Raw genomic sequence first — 21,340 nt, forward strand, 5'->3', positions numbered from 1 at the left:
CCTTCATTGTATAACCCTTTGTGTAACATTTTAAAACAGCAACTTGCCTATAAAGGTTGAATTTTCAAATGGTTCAGCAATAGATGTGCCAGGAAAAAATGTGCACATAAACAGAGGACCCATAAAAACTCACATTTGTGGACAGTGATGGCCACTAATTTATGATACAATAAGATTACTCTGCCCATTTATTGTGCACACAGCAATTCAGTTGTACACATAATTTGAGTATGTTCACATCGATTGGTTTGCTTTGCTGAGAATGTCTTAGTCCTTTATGCTCAGTTTAGGCACTTAATTCTCACATACATTTCAGAAGTATCTTCAAATGCCACTGTCCCTAGAGTTACAGGGCAGAATGAGGAGGTGTGGTATAAGCCCTGCCGATGGCCTAGGCCAGGCAGCAGAGGCAGACACAGCACCTCATGCATCTGGGGACATAAGGAATTCTCTCAGGTACCATCTTGGAGGGAGGTCTGATGACTCAAACAGCTGCTCTTTAGAGATGAAAGTGTCTGATATGGTTTGGATTTGTGTCCCCACCCAAATCTCATGTCAAATTGTAATCCCCAGTAGGTTGAGTGAATCTCAACCTAGGATGGAGATGGGGCCTAGTGGGAGGTGAGTGGATCCTTCATGAGTGGTTTAGCACGATCCTCATTGTGCTATTCTTGTGATAGTGAGTTCTCATGAGATCTGAATGTTTGAAAGTGTGTGGCAGCCCCCACCACCTTCATCCTGCTCTGGCCACATGAAGCGCTGGCTCCCTTTTTTTTCCTTCCACCATGATTGTAAGTTTCCTGAGGCCTTCCCAGAAGCTGAGCAGATGCCAGCATCATGCTTCCTGTACAGCCTGTGGAACCGTGAGCCAATTTAACCTCTTTTCTTTATACGTTACCCAGTCTCAGGTATTTCTTTATAGCAGCGTGAGAATAGACTCATATAGTGTCCAATTGCTGGAGCTGAACATGCTCAAAGGGCATATTCAGTATGTTCTGATGAAATCACAGAAGATCAGACACCATCTGCTCCAGTACCCATCAAGAGCCAAAATCCACCCATTACACTCCCCAGTAAGAAGGGGGCTAGCCTTAGACAAAGCCATGCCAGACATGAGAACCACACTTCCTTCAAGGACTGCTTGCCGGGGTTCCAGATGGCTTTAATCACTGAGAGGGTCTTCATGTTGAGCTTAGAGTCTACCTGGCTAGCACATCTCCAAGTCGAACTTCTTTGTATTCAGTGCTTCTAAAAGTCACCCTCTGACATCACATCCCCCTAAATCTTCCCATTTCTGAGCTAATGATCTTGTTCACTCAACCTTTTAAAACCCTTTCCCATCTTGAGGCTCCCTGTCCAGAGGTTCCACCAGCCAGGCACCGAGTAGGTTCTCTCTGGGCACTGCTTTCGTTGAGCTAATAGAAATGGCCTCGCTTCTTGTGAACTAAAAACCATGGTTTTTTTTTTTTTTTTTTTTTTTTGTCCACACGAGTTGCTGTACATGGCACAGCTGCTTTTTCATAGTCTCTTCTGTTTATATTTGAATACCGATATATAACTCACCTGCCATATCAAGAAATGTGAATAAATTGGGCATTAATTATCTCGCAAACTTTCTGGCAGGTCTGCTTGGCTGGCTAGTTTCAAACAAGCAACAATCTCCATGGATATTTCCGAGCCTGCTTCTTTCCCTACTCAGGTCTTCCCTTTGGTGCGTTTTTAGAGCACACACTCTCCCTCTTCAGAGTTTTCTAGCGAAGTTTGTTTTAGATTCAAAGAGTTGAATTCTACCTGGTTAAAGGAGGCTACAGCAGGTGCTCGGAATGCCAAGCCCTCCCCAAGGAGGTGCCTCCCATGCCCAGGGTCAACATTGAGCGACACCCTGGGCCTGGCCTTCCAACTGAAACCATCTTTGCAAAAAGTATGACACTGAGAGAACTCTGATGCCGCTGACTCTATCCTGCCTCTAACCACACAAACTGTCCTTGCTCATTCCTGGGCATAGGCCAAGCTAACTACGGGAAGAATTTAATCCATAATTTAACTTTAAAGCAAAGATGATAATGGTCCTATTGCAAAACTGACCCCTTCCTTGCTCAGGGACTGAAACCACCTTTGTAAAACTCCACGAGGGGCCAGGCGTGGTGGCTCACGCCTGTAATCCCAGCACTTTGGGAGGCCAAGGCGGGCAGATCATGAGGTCAAGAGATCAAGACCATCCTGGCCAACATGGTGAAACCCTGTCTCTACTAAAAACACAAAAATTAGCTGGGCATGGTGGTGCGTGCCTGTAATCCCAGCTACTTGGGAGGCTGAGGCAGGAGAATCACTTGAACCCAGGAGGCAGTGGTTGCAGTGAGCCGAGATTGTGCCATTGCACTCCATCCTGGGCGACAGAGTGAGACTCCATCTCAACAACAACAACAACAACAAACTCCACAAGGTTAGAATTATGGCTCAGGAGTCATGTGGCTGGAGGTCACAAGACTTATACCTCCCCAATTGTTCCTATAGATAACATCACTATTGTGAAACCTAAGACTGCTGTTTGAAGCACCATCAGACCTGCTTTTTGATGGGCTAGTTGACGCCACCTGGACTGGTAGCTCATCCCAAGAAACCGACTCATCTGGACTTGTGACCCCCACCTGGGAACTGAGTCAGTGAAAAAGACAAGCTTTGACTCCCTGTGATTTCACCCCCGGCCCAACAAATCAGCACTCCCCACTCCCTAGCCCCTTGCCCATCAAAATAGCCTGGAAAAACCCTAGCCTCTGAATTCTCGGGGAGGTGGATTTGAGAAATACCTCCTATCCTTCCACTTGGCTGGCCCTGCAGTTTATTAAACTCTTTCTTTTCTGCAGCGCTTCTGTCTCAGGGAATTGGCTTTATCTATGCAGCAGGGAAGAAGAACCCGCTGGCGGTTACACCCTGACCAGGACAGGCCGTCAGACTCCAGTTCTTCTGACATAAGCAGCATCCTGTCCTCTGCATAGCTCTTTCCTCTCTGTCCCAGGACTTCCCACCCTCCTCAGGCTCTGGGCCTCTGCTCATGGATGCCTGTCCCCCACCTCTGGCTGCCTCTCTCAGCTAATGACTGTTTATTAAGACTCAACTCAGGTGTTGTGTTTGGGAGTTCCTCCTTGAGCTCCTGTGGTGGCTGCCTCCACTGCTCCCTCCTGGCTCGTGGCTGTTGTCACTGAGCAACCTGCGGGCGGGGGCTGCCTTGCATCTCTGGAACCTTTGAATCTAGCACAAGGCCTGGCACAAAGAAAGGTCCAAAAAAATGACTGCTTAATGGTTGGTCAGGTGAGTGAGTGGCTGAATGCACTTCCCTCTTGTAGCATCCTTAGCAGTCTCTCCAAAGTCAAACCAAAATTATTGCTCCTGAAATCTTGTGCGTAGAGCTCCTAACCTAGCTTCAGTGAGCAGGGTTCCTTTCACAATGGCCTCCTCCAGGCTTGCAATGCTTTATCCCTTTAACCTTCCCCAGGCCAGCCTGGGACATCAGCATCCCCCTTGGCATCCTTGTGCCTCCCCGGCCTCTATGCAGTTTGCTGGGGCCCTTGGGGGGTGGGCTCTGAGCAGAAGTGTGGCACTCACCCTTGAAAGCCCACGTGTTATCCTGCAGCTCTGCAGTCCCACCTGGGTGGGTGGAGTCCCCCGCTAAGAGGATGACACCACAAGCTGAAAGCCAGCCAGGTCCCCGAGTCACTGCTTGGAAGCAGGAGCCACTAGACACACAGCAGGCTTTGGGTGAATGAAAATAAAACACAGACATGCTAAGCCACAGAGATTTGGGGGTCAACTGATTAATTTACTTCAGTAGCATAAACCAGGCCCTCTGGACTGATCTGAAATTCTAAAATAGTGCACTTCATAGGTGCTTGAATAAATGTTGACTGAATAATGGACGTTGAACATTTTTTTCCTTGTCTATAATCTGTCATGTTTTCTACTTTTGTGTTTTCAGAAAAGCATGATGTTATTTTCCTATTTGCTTCGTCTGCCCAGTTTCTGGGGGCTGTCCTCTCCTGACAGTCAACTTGGACCTGCCCGGACTGCCAGAGCTGATGGGATGTGCCCTGCAGGCCCCCGCCGCTCCCCGACTTTGCCGTAGCCCCTGGTCACCAGGAACATCGGGGTGCGGTTGCTTCACTCACACCGTGAGACAGCCCCATGGGGAACAGGCCCGTTTCTGCTGCTGTTTCGGGGCCCAGGCTCCTTCCTGTTCTTAGGGCAACTGAAGGAGGCTCCTTGGTGTCTGGACAACCCATGGCGGCCATTGAGCCCCGTCCTGGCTCGTGGTGCCTCCTGCTGCTGCAGTGGAGAGGCGAATCGTCACTATCAGCAAACACTGGGTGAGGAAGAGAACACACCAGGAGGGTGGGGAGCGGAGGACAATGAACTGATGTCACATCAACAAGTAGAAAAAGCAAGAAGAAAACCATGATATCAAGTTGCCACGGATCATCGCCTCTGCTGAGTGCATCAGGGCTCATCCGTGGTTGTTTTATGGATTTTCTGAGTCTTCTAAAATGCATGTGCATTAATATGATGACTAGAAGATCTTTTCAAACCTATATTGTCATTTTGCCACTAACGTTCATGCTCACATATATGCCGTGCTCTGCACATACTAGGCTGTTTAGTTGCGTGACCATCCCGTTCATCCCTGGGCCCTTTTGGAGGGTGAGAAGAAGGAGAGGGTCAGGAAAATAACTATTGGGTATTAGGCCTAATACCTGGGTGATGAAATAATCTGTACAATAAACCCCCATGACATGGGCTTACCAATATAACAAACCTGCACATATACCCTCAACTTTGAAGTTAAAATAATAATAATAATCTCAGGCCTGGTGCCATGGCTCACGCCTGTAATCCCAGCACTTTGGGAGGCTGAGGCAGGCGGATTGCTTGAGGTCAGGAGTTTGAGACCAGCCTGGCCAACATAGTGAAACCCCATCTCTACTAAAAATACAAAAAATTAGCCAGGTGTGGTAGTGTGCGCCTGTAATCCCAGCTACTAGGGAGGCTGAGGCAGGAGAATCGATTGAACCTGGGAGGCGGAGGTTGCAGTGAGCCGAGATTGCGCCACTGCACTCCAGCCCAGTGACAGAGTGAGACTCTGTCAAAAAAAAAAAAAAAAATCTCAGTTTCACAAGACGAAAAGAGTTCTGGAGCTGGACGGTGGTGACAGCTGCATAACATGATGAACGTATTGAATACCACTGAGCTGTGTGCTTAAAATTGGTGAAGATGGTAAACTGTGTTATGTGTATTTTGACACAGTAAAAAAAGTGGAGAACAAAAACGATAGCAGTGAAGAAAATCTTGAATCAATAAAAACTTGATTTGATTTTGAAAATGTAGATATTGCATGCAATACTTTCCAGGAAGTAGTTCATCTAATGAAGTGAAATAAAAATGATAGGTGCTATAATTTACAAAGTGTCCTAGGAACTGCATGATTGACCTAAGGGAGAATGAAAAACACAGACACAGGAGGGGTCACCAGGTGAATGTGTGTGCCGACCCAAAGGCAATTCCAGAGGGAAAAAGAGATTCACTGAAGGGAGGGAGTAGAGGAATTACCAGCCCAAGAACTGGACTTTTCTATGGCCTCCAAATGTATTCTCTCTCTAGCAAACCAGATTCACCATCACTCTTCCACTTCCTCAGAAATTAATCTTGTATGTGAAATAACTCAGCTTAAAAGCCCAGTTTATTAGTCCTTGATTTCTGAGCCTTCAGAGGTCCTGGCAGGGACACAGCACTTAATTACCAAGACTTTCTCTCCTTAAGAGCATTTGAGTATCTTAGGCGATGAGCTCTGGATTATTCATTTATCTTGGTCACCCTCAGCCCTGCAAACTTCTGCAAAGGCGCAGAGCCAGTGTTTAAGAAGCGTTTGCTGGGTGAACAAATGAAGAGAGGGTGTGTTAAATTTACTGAGTGGTTACTGCACGCCTCGCCCTGGGCTAGCACTTAATATGACTCCTTACCCAGGCCTCAAGTGGCCCTGGGTGACAGGGAACATCATCTACTGCTTTGCAGATGATGAATAGTATACAGCACAGAAGCCAAGTAACTTGATGGAGGCCACACAGCAGGAAGCGGGCAGGAGTCATGCCCATGCATCTGGCTGCAGAGCTGTTGCTCTTAACCACTCACCATGTGTGGCATGAGGTCAAGTAAACAATAGTGGACAAAATTCTGACTGCAAGCAGTTGTCAACACAGGGTGAAAATCCACACGTTTCATAATTATGTTCATAAACGTATAAAGAAACTTTAGCCACAAGCCAACAGTTAGTGTCCACCTCCAATGGAAATGGAAACAAGTTTTGTCCCACCCTCAGAAAGAGGCTCCGTCCACTCTCATTTCCCACATAGGAACCCTTGTGGGGGACATGACTCCAATGCCTCTCATCCCCATGGCCAGCCCCCACTCAGGGGTTCGTCCTGTCCCCCCGGGTGACGGCAGTGGTCTCCCAGGGCCAGCACCCCCAGCCAGCCTCTCCCCTGAACTGCCTCCTGACTCATCTTCCTAAACCACAGCTCTGTTCGCCCCACAACTACACTCAAATTCCATTGCTCCTGACTGCCTGGTCAATAACACCAGAATGGAAGGACCTGGTAAGGGATTGGCCCTACCCTTCCTTTCTGACCCTGGGAGCCCCATGCCACTTCTGATAGAACACCTGCCTCCCTGCAGACAGGTGGCCTGCCGAACAAGAATGTCTCCTTCTCCATCTGGACCCATGACAGCTTCCAGCTCCCGCTAGCCCCATGTTCCTGCCTCACTGCCCACACCACTTGACTTGCTCTCTGCCCGGGGGTTTTGCACAGTTGTCGCTGTACCATAGCTACCTGTGTGAATGCATTCTGTGCCCTGACAGCTCGCCAAAGACAGGGACCATGTCGTCATCTTTGGATCATCCTAAAGGTCAACTGAAAGGCAGGGCTATGCATTTGCCTGCTCCACAAAGATTTGCCTGTACCCAGCTGGAAATACTAATGTAGGCTACTCAAACAGAAATGGGCAGGGAGTCTAACTGGACCCTGTGTTGGAACTGATCTTAAAAAGTCAGCATTTTGTAAGAACTTCCAGTTGCTTTTCTAAATTAGACACAAAACAACCCATCTAATTCTAAACTTGGTCAACATTTCAGCCTTCCAGGTTGAACAGATGAAAAGCTGGGAAATGGTATGAACTGTTTCATGAGTTTGCCTCCTGAGTGGACATACGATGTTGGTATACCATCCTGGGGGAATGCAGGTGAATACGGACATATAATGAAGGAGGAGGTAATTTGAAGTTGGGCCTGGAACTTGGAAATAGACCACATTGTTAGACGTCTATCCAGGGAAGACCATAACTGGGGGCCCAATTCCAAAACAGCTAAATCAAAAATACATTTGACAAATGGAATCAACATCGGATACAATTTTCAGTTTAAGAAACCCTCGGGAGACTACTCCAAGTTGCTAAAAGTTTGGTTTTTCTTCCCACAAATTACTTACCTATAAAACAGTTGTGCAACATTAATTTCCATCTATAGGTAATGGGGAGAAACTGCTTTTCCCTTTACCCATTGCATATCTGCTGAGTGAGTTATATTAGAGTTAAGTCCTTAGAGAGTGACTTGTTTTGTTAAAACAGTAAAGGTTTGGGCTTGAGCTCCCAGGTCCTTGGAAATAGAAACCTCTCAAGTCTGGTATGGATGAGCATTTACCCTGGTTCTCCATGTTACTGAAGACCAACCCATCCACCAAGGCTGCTTGCTATGAGCACCAAGGAGCAAGGAACAAGGAAAGACACAGGAGATAAGACAGATGCAACTAAGAGAAAATACTCCCAGCCCCCAGTTACCCTGATGTAGGAAAGATTAGGCTGAATTTGCCACAGCAAGCAACCTAATCCATAAGAATGGAAACCAGCCAGGCTCACGTGCCACTTACCTTGCCCAAAGCTTTTCAAACTCTCTTGGTGTGAGGGGAATATCAAAACCGTACAGTGTGTTCTTTATGTCCCGGCGTCGAAGAATGCCATTGCCCTCATTATCGGTTTCTAGAAAATTCTACAACATCAGAAGACGGTATTCAGGAACATGTGAAATGTGTGTATGACAGCAGAAAAGATGTTCAATAGTCAATATCTGGGAAACTCTAAGGCATTTGTACCCCCATCCACCTCCTTAATCACCTTTTAATCTACGTTCCAGGCATCCTCATCATTCCTGGAAGGAAAGTGATAGAGCAAAACGGAAATAAGAATTAGGTGTTGGAAGGGGGTGGTTTCTGAGTTGCCTCAGGGGTTTGACCTGGATTCTTCTCCTGATCAACAACTTGGGTTCAAAAGTGATTAGAAATAAGGGCCAACCAGGGCCCAGGAAATGAGATGGAGGATCCTCATCTCAATGATGGTTTGGTTTTAGCCCTCTGGCTGTAAGAGGGGAAATGAGGGACATTAGACCCCAGCTATTATGACAAGATTATATGGTACCATTTTTATGGCCCTGATGGGTACAGAAGGTATTGTCAGGCATATCAGAGGACCACAGACTTGAATAAGCTAACACATGTGGTTTTCAGCAATGTCTTCGGTTGTATCCAAGTAATAGCTCATTTAATCTTCTTCATAACAACATGATGACATGGATATAATGGGTATATCTACAGAGTTCTCTGTGAGTATGATACTTAATAGTGAAAGAACAAAACATCCCCCTTAAGATTAGGAACAAAGTGAGAATATCTCCATCACCCACTATTCTACATTGTACTGCGGGGTCTCAGACCGTTTAATCAGGCAAGAAAAAGGATAAAAGGTGTAATGATAGGACAGGAAGAAATACAATTATTACTATTCACTGACATGACTGTATACATAGGAATACAAAGAATCCACAAATAAATTATTATAAGAGGTGAATTTAGCAAGCAGTCTGGATTCTATATCAACAGGCAAAATCAATCACAGTTTTTATATATTAGACACAGAAAGTGAAATTTTAAAAGATAACATTTACAAAAGGCATCAAAAATAGAAAGGCCTAGGAATAAATCTGTGATATCTGAGAAATGCCTTTATACAGAAAAGTATAAAACTTTACTGAAAGATATTGAAGAAGATCAAAATAAATGGAGAGACACTGTGTTCATGAATTAGAAAACTCAAATATAATAGTAAAGGTGTCATTTTCTTTATGGAACTCGACAAAGCGATTCAAAACTCTTGAAGAACAAGGTAGAGGGAGTTGCCTACCAATTAATTAAGATGTATCATTAAGTTATAGCGACAACAAAGATGTGATGTAGGTGTCAGCACAGACAAGCTGATCAGTGGAAAAGAATGAGGAGGTCAGTAACACCCACCGGCCGTGATGTAGGCAGTGGTGATGCTCAGATCGGCCAGGGAAAGGGGGACTTCACAATGACCAGTGCTGGGACAGCTGGACTTTCATATGGAGGAAATGAGACTGGGTCCCTGCCTCACAACACTTGGGAAACATCTAGTCCAGATTTCAAGACCTGAATGTGAAAGTTGAAACTGTCAAGCTCCTATAAGACCGTGTGAGAGAATATCTTCATGATTCCAGAGTAGAATTCTTAAACAAGACCTACAGAGAGATGTTAGTAAATTTGACTACATTAAAAAGAACTTATATTTATCAAAAGACATCATATAAAAAAGGTAAGAACACAGAATACACACTGAGAGATGATAGTTGCACCACATGCCACTTACAAAAGAGCAGGAACCACAGAGCGGTGTATACTATGACCATTGTCACAGTTTCTGTTGACCAATGAGAAAAAGACAAACCAGTATGAAGACTTAAAGTCTCGAGCAAGCACTTCATAATCAAGGAAACCTGACCAATAAATGACCAAGTGAAGATACTCAATCTCACTAATAACCAACAAAATGCCAAACAAATCTGCAATGAGATACTATTACATATCCACTAGAGTGGAAAAAACTAGGAAGTCTGATGGTACCAAGTGCTACAGGGTTGAGCAGTTTTGACAGAAAATCAAAAATATTTACTATCTGGGCCTTTACAGAAGAAGTGTGCTGGCTCCTGGTCTAAGATATTGGCAATATTCTTTTCCTTCACCTGAATGGTGGTTACATGGTGACTACTTTAAACTTATTTAAACTATATATATGCATTTTATATACTTCATAGTACAGTCATTACTTTAAAAAAATTATGCTTTAAAAAAATTGAGTCTGTAGGATTTCAGAGTCCCTTTAAAAACACGTAGCAGGTCTGGCATGTAAGAAACTTGGAAGTTGCCACTCTGTCCCAACAACAAGTAAAAATCTGAACAAATTGGAAAATCAACAACTCTTCTTAAATCAAAAGACAAGTGAAGTTACAGGCCAAATCACTGTCCCCAAAACTGGAGAGACAGACAGGTGAATACAGAGAATCACAACTTACTGGGACAGACACCCACAAGCAGAAAACTTTACAGGAACTTATGTCAGAAAGATAGAAGTGGAGGAAATAATTCCTAACTTATTCTATGAGACCAGTATTGCCCTAATACCAAAACCAGACAAAGATATTACAAGTAAAGAAAACTACACACCATCATCTCTCATGAGAGATAATGTCATTGATAGTTCAACAGGAATAGCACTGAATCTGTAAATTGCTTTGGACAGTATGGTCTCAAACTGACAGCAAAATTAGGGATGTAATCCCATTCACAATTGCCACAAGAAGAACAAAATACCTTGGAATATAGCTAATCATGGAAGTGAAAGTTTTCTACAATAAGAATTACAAAACACTGCTCAAAGATATCAGTGATGACACAAACAAATGGAAAAACATTCCATGCTCATGGATTGGAATAATCAATGTCATTAAAATGACCATACTGTCCAAAGCAATTTACAGATTCAATGCTATTCCTGTTGAACTACCAATGACATTCTTCATAGAACTAGAAAAAGCTATTTTAAAATTCATATGGGACTACACGTGGTGGCTCACACCTATAATCCCAGAACCTTGGGAAGCTAAGGTAGGCAGATCGCTTGAGCCCAGGAGTTCAAGACAAGTCTGGGAAACATGGCGAAACCCTGTCTCTACAAAAAATACAAAAAATTAGCTGAGTGTGGTGGCACATGTCTGTGGTCCCAGCTATTTGGGAGGCAGAGGTGGGAGGATGGCTTGAGCCTGGTAGGCTGAGGTTACAGTGAGCCAAGATCATACTACTGCACTCCAGCCTGGGTGACAGAGTGAGACCCTGTCTCAAAATAAATAAAATAAAATAAAATTCATATGGAAACAAAAAAGAGTCTAAATAGCCAAGGCAATCCTAAGCAAAATGAATAAAGCTAGCAGCATCAAGTTACCCAATTAAAGTACACTACAGGACTACAGTAACCAAACAGTATGGTACTGGCACAAAAACAGACACATAGACCAGTGGAACAGAATAGAGAGCCCAGAAATAAGACTGCACACCTACAACCATCTGATCTTCAACAAAGCTGACAAAAACTAGCAATGGAGAAAGGATTCCCCTATTCAATAAATGGTGCTGGGATAACTGGCTAACCATATGCAGAAGATTGAAACCGGGCCTCTTCCTTATAACAAATACCCCTTCCTTATAACAGAAAATAAACTCAAGACGAATAAAACACTTAAATGTCAAACTAAAAACTATAAAAACCCCGGAAGACAACCTAAGCAATACCATTCTGGACATAGGAACTGAGAAATATTTCATGACAAAACAAAAAATTGGCAAATGGGATCTAATTAGATTTGACAGCTTCTGCACAGCAAAACTATCAATAAAGAGACAACCTACAGAATGTGAGGAAAATTTGCAAACTATGCATCTAACAAAGGACTAACATCCAACGTCTACACGGAACTTAAACAACCCCATTGAAAAGTGGGTAAAGGACATGAACAGATACTTTTCAAAAGAAGAAATACATGTAGCCAACAAGCATATGAGAAAAAGCTCATCAGTGATCACTAGAGAAATGCAAATCAAAACCACAATAAGATACCATCTCACACCAGTCAGAATGGCTACTACTAAAAAGTCGGCCAGGTGTGGTGGCTCACACCTGTAATTCCAGCACTTTGGGAGGCCGAGGCGGGTGGATCACCTGAGGTCAGGAGTTCGAGACCAGCCTGGCCAACATGGTGAAACCCTGTCTCTACTAAAAATACAAAAAAATTAGCCAGGCATGGTGGCATGCACCTGTAGTCCCAGCTACCCAGGAGGCTGAGGCAAGAAGATCACTTTAACCTGGGCAGCGGAGGTTGCAGTGAGCCTATATCATGCCACTGCACTCCAGCCTGGGAGACAGAGTGAGACTCCATCTCAATTTAAAAAAAAATAGTAAAAAAATAACAGATGCTGGCAAAGTTGCAGAGAAAAGGGAACGCTTATATACTGTTGGTGGGAGTGTAAATTAGTCCAACCATTGTGGAAAGCAGCTTGGCGATTCCTCAAAGAGCTAAGAACAGAACTACCATTCGACCCAGCAATCCCATTACTGAGTATGTGCCCAAAGAAATATAAATCATTCTAAATATATAAATATAAATATATTTATATAACATAAATATATAAATATCATATATATTTTATATCAATATAATATATTGATATAACATAAATATATGATATTAATATATTTGTTATAGAAATATATTTGTTATAGAAATATATTAATATTATATATTTATATAGCAAATATATTCATATCATATATTTATATAATACAAATATAAAGATACATGCACGGGTATGTTCATTGCAGCACTATTCATGATAGCAAAGACATGGAATCAACCTAAATGCCCATGAACGGTAGACTGGATAAAGAAACTGTGGAATATATACATCATAGAATACTACAAAGTCATACAAAAGAATGAGATCATGTCCTTTGCAGGAACATGAATGGAGCTGGAGGCTAACATCCTTTGAAAACTAATGCAGGAACAGAAAACCAAATACCACATGTTCTGACTTATAAGTGGGAACTAAATGATGAGAATACATGGACACAAAGAAGGGAACAAAAGGCACTGAGACCTACCTGAGGGTGGAGGGGGAAAGGAGAAGGAGGATTTGGAAAGATAACTATTGGGTATTAAGCTTAGTACCTGGGTGATGAAATAATCTGTATAACAAATCCCCATGGCATAAATTTACTTATATAACAAACATGCACACGTATCCCTGAACCTAAAATAAAAGTTAAAGAAAACTACAATACCATTTACATTAGCACCCCCCAAAATGAAATACTTAGGTATAAATCTAATAAAATATTAGCCAGGAATGGTGGTATGCACCTGTTATCCCAGCTACTTGGGAGGCTGAGGTAGGAGGACTGCTTGAAGCCAGGAATTCCAAACCAGCCTGGTCTTATTTATAAGAGCTCTTATATGCAAGAGCTATATAATGAAAACTACAAAACTCTGATGAGAAATGTTTAATGTTTGCAAAACCTAAATAGAGATATTCCATGTTTATGGATAGGAAGGCTCAATAGCCTCAAATATAGGTTCAATTCAATCCAAATCAAAATCCCAGCAAATTGTTTTGTAGAGATCCATAAACTTACTCTAGTTTATATGGAGCTGCAAAGACTCAGAATAGCCAATACAATACTGCAAAAAAAAAAGAACAAACTTGGAGAACTGACACTACTTGATGTCAAGATTTACTATAAAGCTACAGTAATGATGACAGTGGTATTGGTTAAAGAAAAGACAAGTAGACCAATTGAACACAATAGAGAGTCCAGAAACAGACCGACATAATCAAGATATCCTTGACAAAGGGGCAAAGGCAATTCAACAAAGTGAAGACAGTCTTTTCAACAAATGGTGCTGGAGTAACTGGACACCCACCCTTTAAATAAATGAATCTAGACAGTGACCTTATATCCTCCACAAAAATTAACTCAGATGGATCACAAACATAATTGTAAAATACAAAACTATAAAACTCCTGTAAGACGACATAAGAGAAAATTTAGATGACCTTGAGTTTGGCAGTGACTTGTTAGATACAATCCATGAAAGTTTCTAGTCCCAACCCTTCCCTTACCCTGAAGCTAGAGGGCTGTCTGAAAGTGGGCCATACAGAGCTCCAGTCTGTGGGATTGGTTGGTGTGGGCCAGCGTAGACAGTCCACTCCATAGAGTGCACAATACAGACAGTTGACTCTATGGAGTCCACAGCACAGACAATCCTCTCTATAGAGTCCACGGCACAGAGAGTCCACTCTACAGAGTCCACTGCACAGACAGTCCTCTCTATAGAATCCAGAGCACAGAAAGTCCTCTCTATGGAGTCCACAGCACAGACAGTCCTCTCTACCTCTCTATAGAGTCCACAGCACAGACAGTCCACTCTATAGAGTCCACAGCACAGAAAGTCCATACTATAGAGTCCACAGCACAGACAGTTCTCTCTATGGAGTCCACAGAACAGAAAATCCTCTACATAGAGTCCACAGAGCAGACAGTCCACTCTATGGAGTCCACAGCACAGACAGTCCACTCTGTGCAGGACAGGAGGTTGGGTAGAGACGGTCCCAGGAGGTCAGTAGGACTTCAAAGACAAAATTTCACATTTGGCACAGGCCAAGAAAGAGCAAACACAGAAAGAAAATGACCAAATGAAACAAAGTGGAGTTATTTTTCAAAAAAATGTGAAAATATTTCCATAATGCATTTTAAAAAATACTTATTAGAGGGAAGCTATTGCATTCTTGTTGCATTATAAAGTGGTGATCTCACAGCCTAGATTTCAGGACAAACTCGGTTTTGCATATGCAGTTCTATTATCCTGTAGGTCTGGCTGTCATTGGCCCCGTTGGATTAGACAGCCCCATCTCAATACCATAATCACAGTTCATATGATTGCGCATGGAGGGTATCCACCTTATAAATGTGCTTCTATAATTTTGGCAAGACAGGAAGAAACAGCTCTTTAAAATGTATGTTTATATTGCACAAAATTAAGTACAACAGCATCTTACATTTTTCATGTATTAGGTTGGTGCAAAAGTATTGCAGTTTTTCCGTTAAAGTAATGGCTAAAACTGCGATGACTTTTGCACCAACCGAATAAGTTTTTAATTCATATCAAGCCTGAAGTAATGCCAGGAATTTCGGTCCATGTAACTCCAACGATTCCTTATCTTTCTAAACCTCACTTGACCTTGAATGTGAGAATTTAGTTTTAAAAAGTCTTTTAAGAATAGCAGGAGTCCTCACACTGGGTATACAGAGTTGTTTTCCCATCTTAGCAGCTGGATCTGAACAGCTTCATCATCCCAGTGATCTTGAAACATTGAAATAGATTTTCTTTCCTTTTAAGGAAATAATCATTTTCTTACCTTAGACAAGTCTGACCATCTGTTTTTTGCTTTGGTAACAAGATACTGATGAGCCTGTTCACAAGCTAGTTCTGAATCCGCGAACTTCTGTTTTGGTCTTAAAAGAAAAACAATAATAAATAACTGTGTTTAAATTTAATGGGCTCATTAATCTCCCAAGGGGTTTCCCTATCCCCCCTGTTTGTTTCAAGGATACCATTAAAGTCTGTTATTTCACATCTGGTTTAACTTAATTCTTAAAATACAGTCTTATTTCTCCAGCTGCATGTCAGGGAAGTCTTCTTAAATTTTGTAAGTCCTTGTTTATTTTCAGATAAATGCTATTCAACTTTTTTCTTTTCAGCACACAAAACAAACAGGGCTCATTTATTCTCAGAAGGGGGAAAACACAATATAACATTAAGTGTCTTGGGAGGAAAACAGCTAAAAACTTTTATTTCTGAATTTGCAAGTTGGAGAGATAATGGAGACTACAGGAAATGGTTGAGAAACACTGGGGGAACTTCTTAGTCTCAGCTCATTTTCCAAGGTGAGGCTTGTAGGATTTAAAGACAGGGCCGGGTGCAGTGTAATCCCAGCACTGTAATCCCAGCACTTTGGGAGGCCAAGGTGGGTGGATGACTTGAGGTCAGGACTTCGAGATCAGGCTGGCCAACATGGTGAAACCCCGTCTCTACTAAAAATACAAAAACTAGCTGGACGTGGTAGAAACGTGCCTGTAATCCCAGCTACTCAGGAGGCTGAGGCAGGAGCATTGCTTGAACCTGGGAGGCGGAGGTTGCAGTGAGCCAAGATCATGCCACTGCACTCCAGCCTGGGGGAGAGCATAAGACTCCATCTCAAAAATAAAAATAAATAAAAATGATCAAAATTCTGTCATATTTACTCACAGGATGGACACTTAAAAAAGACCCTGCACTCACAGGTCCCTGTTGGGCCACAGTAAAGCACAATAAAGGCTGAGGCTGGAGGGTCTGGGACGCCCTAGATCTTTCCACGCATTAGAACAAATTAGGAATGGAGGAAAATGTGTGAAGTCCATGTGCACACCACACTGGCACCTGGCCAGTGTAAACTGCAGTCACTGTGATTTTCCTTCTCCACCTGACTCCCGCTGCCCTTGACTGTGCTGTCTCTCTCCACCCTCTTCTGAGAGGTCATCTCTTCCGATGTCCACAAATACAGCCTTGATGCTGCTTGCCCATAAGTCTGCACCACTGGTACTACAACCTCACCTGCTTTTCTGTGCCATCTTTCTCCAACTGCCTACCGGACTCTGAAGAATCATGGAATTTCGAGGGTGGAAAGGGATCCAAAGCTCAACCAGCCAATCCCCTATCACTACTTGACCATGCAAGGCTTTGGAAAATTGATGGAATTATGTTGCATTTTTACAATTTTTGCTAAAAAGGACTGTAAATCCTAATGATGTCTATTTCCCTGCCTTCACTTTTAGACTCCTCCTAAATTCCACCTGCACCGGAGGACTCACCTGAACCTCCCCAAAGTGCTGTCAGAGAGCCCCTGAGGGGCATGTACTATCTCAGCAAAGTCAGTGGACCCCAGGTGATCTCACATATCCAAACAGCCCTATGCCCCCTGCTTTCCACACCCTGATTTCCTTTCTAGGCTATAAGGCTTGATTATTTCCCTAGTTATCCATGAGCAAACCAATGAATCCTACTGATTTTCCATACATTTTCCCCTTCCTCATTTTACATACTTGTCCCTCTCGAGAGATCAGGATTTTTTCTGGTGGTTACTTAATTCCTCTCCTATTGCCCAGCTTGTTAAATCTTGACAATCAGTCAGATCCAGGCTGCCTTCCTATCAGCCAGCTCGTTAGTCACAGATACATAGGAACAGTCACTATGTGCTGCTCTAGGCCCTGCAGATACAATGACTAGCAATGTGGACAGAGTCCACATTCCCAAGGAGCTTACACTGTGATGGAGAAACTTAGAACAAACACACAAAAAAAACAAGTGACTCGGCCAGGTGAGGTGGCTCACGCCTCTAATCCCAGCACTTTGAGAGGCTGAGGTGGGCAGATCACGAGGTCAGGAGTTTGAGACCAGCCTGGCCAACACGGTGAAACCCCGTCTCTACTAAAGATACAAAAATCAGCTGGGCGTGGTGGTGCATGCCTATAATCCCAGCTACTTGGGAGGCTGAGACAGGAGAATCACTGGAATCTGGGAGGCGGAGGTTGCAGTGAGCTGAGATTGTGCCACTGTACTCCAGCCTGGGTGACACAGTGAGACTCCATCTCAAAAAAAAAAAAAATCTCAAAAAAAAAAAAAGAAAGAAAGAAAGAAAGAGACAGAGAGAAGGAAGGAAGGAAGGAAAGATGGAAAGAAAGGAAAGAAAGAAAGAAAAGAAAGAAAGAAAGAAAGAAAGAAAGAAAGAAAGAAAGAAAGAAAGAAAGAAAGAAAAAGAAAGAGAGAAAGAGAAAGAAAGAAAAGTGACTCAGATAACTTCAGATACTGCATGGGACCAAGAATGATGGGTCAGGGGAGACTCCGTCAGGAAGACCAGGGAGCGGCTCTTTGACAGCTGCGTGAAGACCTCAGGGAACACACTCCAGGCAGTACGAGGGTCTTGAGAGGTGCTTCTGGTCCCAGTTAAGACGGAGTAGGCACACTTCACCCTTTCTCTCCTTCTTATGACAACCCAAAATCCTACACAGAATACAAAACACAACTATCCGAAGTAAATAATAGGAGGCTGATGGAGGGAGAAATCAAAACTTGAAGAATGACAAAGTTATGAGTTTCAAAGGGCTTTCCTCCCATGTTCCCAGCTTACAAGTCAAGAGCAGTCCTAATTCCGGAACTGTGCAGCAGATGGGAACAGAAAAAGGTCCAAAAGAAAGGCTGCCTTTCTGACCAAAGAGCTAGGATCGGATGGAGGGCCTCTTTGGGACAGAGTGGCAGGAATTCCCATTTCTGTCTCTGTTTACTCTCCCAGCCCAATTCTGAGACTGCACTTTTGTAATGGTGCCAACGACAGCAGTGGCCAAAACGTTAAAATTTTCTCTAACCAGAAAAAAATGGGAAAAAGGGCCCCGTGATTCAAGGGATGTTGGGAAATCCATGTTAATTTTCTCTCTCTCTCTCTCTCTCTTTTTTTCTTCTCTCACTAGGGCCCTGAAGGCGGCTTTCACCATGAGACATGCAGAGCAGCACAGATAGGCTAAAACCTAAGGTTTTCTAGCCAGAAGACCCAGAAAAGTAGCCCTTGGGGCTACAGAGTGTCGGGGAGATCATAGAGAAGAGAGAGCTAGAAGAAAGGACATCTGTGCAGGAAGTTCCAGGTTCATCTCCAATGTGTAAAGGTGTGGAACTGACCCCAAGCAGCATAGCAACCGGCTTTGAGAACACGATTACTGTGTAGTTAACACTGACTTCTGGGTGGTGCACACGTGGGTTTCCCTGAAGAGCACTGCAATGACTTTGAAAACAAAATTGACATTAAAACCACAGAAGGCACATTAGGACTTGCAGTCTAAAACTAACTAGGCTGATTGCCTGCTAAAATAATGGCTAAAAAAAATCAACACACTACAGAGGATTTTAACAGAACCAGAGTGTCATAATAAAACACTTAAAATATCTAGGATACAGTCCAAAGTGACATAAAATACCAGAAAAATCTCAATAATGCTCAATGTAAAAGAAAACAGACACCAACCCCAAGATTAATTAGAAGTTGAAATTATCAGATTGTAAAGCAGCTATTATATTCACGAAGAGCAAACATACTTGAAAGAAAGAAGAAGGAAAAAGGAAGTAACCAAAATACAGTAACTGAAATGACGTTTACTGGATTGGCTCAGTGGCAAAATGGAATGACAGAGGAGTCAGCAAACTTGCAAACTCACGAACAGAAATCTCTCAAACTGAACAAAAGAGAAAATAAAAATAACATAGTCTCAGAGATACAAAACCTGTGATACAAAACCAAAAGGTCTAAGCTTCATGTCATTGAGGTACCAAAAGGAGAAGAAAAAGATGGGTACAGAAAAAGTATTTTTAAAAATAATAGCTGAAAATGCCACAAATTTGGTATAAAACATAAATTTACAGATTTAAGAAGCTCAGTAAATACAAAAATGGATAAACAAAAACAAAATAAAACAAAACAAACAAAAACCACCAAAAAACTCATGGTCAAACAAGTCAAATCATAAATTATAATCAATTGTCTGAAAAACTAAAGATCAAAAAAAAATCTCTAAAGTAGCCTGAATGGTCTGGCGCAGTGGCTCATGACTGTGATCCAAGCCCTTTGGGAGGCTGAGATGGGAGGATCGCTTGAACTCAGGAGTTCGAGACCAGCATGGGCAACATGGCAAGACCCTGTCTCTAGAAAAAATACAAAATTTAGGCACAATGGTGCTCACCTGTGATTGCAGCTACTTGGGAGGCTGAGGTGGATCACTTGGACCTGGGAGGTTAAGGGTGCAGTGAGCTGTGATCACACCGCTACGCTCCAGTCTGGGTGACAGAGTGAGAGACCTAGTTAAAAAAAGAAAAGAAAACAAAAAACAAAAGAAGCCTGGGAAAAGTGGCATATTAAATATGAGAAAACAGAATACTTGCATACTTCTTGCCACAGATTATGGAGGCCAGAAGACCATGGAACAACATTTTTAAAGTGCTGGAACAAAAGGAATGTCAACCCCAAACTCTATATCCAGCAAAAATATCTTTCAAGAATAAGTAATAAATAAAGATATTATAAATTGAAGAAAACTAAGACAATTTGTCTCCAACAGACCTGCTCTAAAAAATGTCCTACAGGAAGTTCTTCAGGGGAAGAAGAATGATAGCTGAGAGAAACTTAGAACTTCAGAAAGAGAGGAATAACAACAGAAATGGTAAATACCTAGGAAATTATAATACACAATTTTTTTCAGAGTTTCAAATACATGAAGCATAAATTAATAGTATTAGAAAAAGATATAGACAAATTCAAAACTATTGCTGGAGACTTTAACACCCCTCTCTTAGTAAGTGATAGAATAAGGAGACAGAAAATAATCAAGAATATAGAAGACCTGAACAACACTAATAACCAACTTGATCTGACATTTATAGAACACTCCACCTAACAGTACCAGCATACACATTCTTTTCAAGTATACACAGAATATCTACCAGGACAGACCATATCCAGGGTCATAAAGCAAACCTTAACTAATTGAAAAGAATTAATATCACACAAGATATGTTCTCTGACCACAACAGAATTAAACTAGAATCAATAACAGGACAATATTTAAACATTATGCAATTTTTTTTTTTTTTTTTGAGACAGAGTCTCACTCTGTCACCCAGGCTGGACTGCAGTGGTGTGATCTTGGCTCACTGCAACTTCCACCTACCAGGTTCAAGCAATTCTCCTGTCTCAGCCTCCTGAGTAGCTGAAATTATAGGCACCCACCACCACACCTGGCTTGCTTATTTATTTATTTATTTATTTATTTATTTATTTATTTATTTATTTATTTATTGTATCTTTAGTAGAGACGGGGTTTTGCCATGCTGACTAGGCTGGTCTTGAACTCCTGATCTCAAGTGATCTGCCCACTTCAGCCTCCCAAAGTGCTGGGATTACAGGCATGAGCCACCGCCCCTGGCCTGAACACTATGCGAATATTTTGAAATTAAACAACACTTCTAAATAATCCATGGATCCAAGAGGAAGTCTTAAGGGAAATTAGAAAATAATTTGAAATGAATAAGAATTAAAACTACAACATATCCAAATTTGTGAAATGCAGCTAAATCAGTGCCTACAGGAAGATACATTACATTAATGGCTTATATGAGAGAAAAAAGGACTCAAAAACTATGAGTTTCCAATTTAAGAAATATAAAAGATAAACTGAATCCAAAACAAGCAGAAAGAAGGAAATA

The 21,340-nt window shown here is 42.4% G+C and overlaps 1 protein-coding gene across 11 annotated transcripts in view; it reads right to left on the reverse strand.

The window, feature by feature from the left end:
* EFCAB6 (EF-hand calcium binding domain 6) overlaps positions 1-21,340 on the reverse strand; it is a 296,553-nt gene that overhangs the window by 75,125 nt on the left and 200,088 nt on the right. For all 11 annotated transcript variants that reach the window (XM_058431306.1, XM_058431310.1, XM_032138757.2 and 8 more), the window contains 2 exons: positions 15,417-15,513; positions 7,968-8,086 (listed from right to left, as the gene is read on the reverse strand). In XM_058431306.1, the coding sequence (XP_058287289.1) occupies positions 7,968-8,086; positions 15,417-15,513 (216 nt within the window). The remainder of the gene's footprint in view (positions 1-7,967; positions 8,087-15,416; positions 15,514-21,340) is intronic.

The sequence above is a fragment of the Hylobates moloch genome, unplaced genomic scaffold, assembly GCF_009828535.3.
Source record: "Hylobates moloch isolate HMO894 unplaced genomic scaffold, HMol_V3 SCAFFOLD_19, whole genome shotgun sequence".
In the NCBI taxonomy this organism is placed as follows: Eukaryota; Metazoa; Chordata; class Mammalia; order Primates; family Hylobatidae; genus Hylobates; species Hylobates moloch.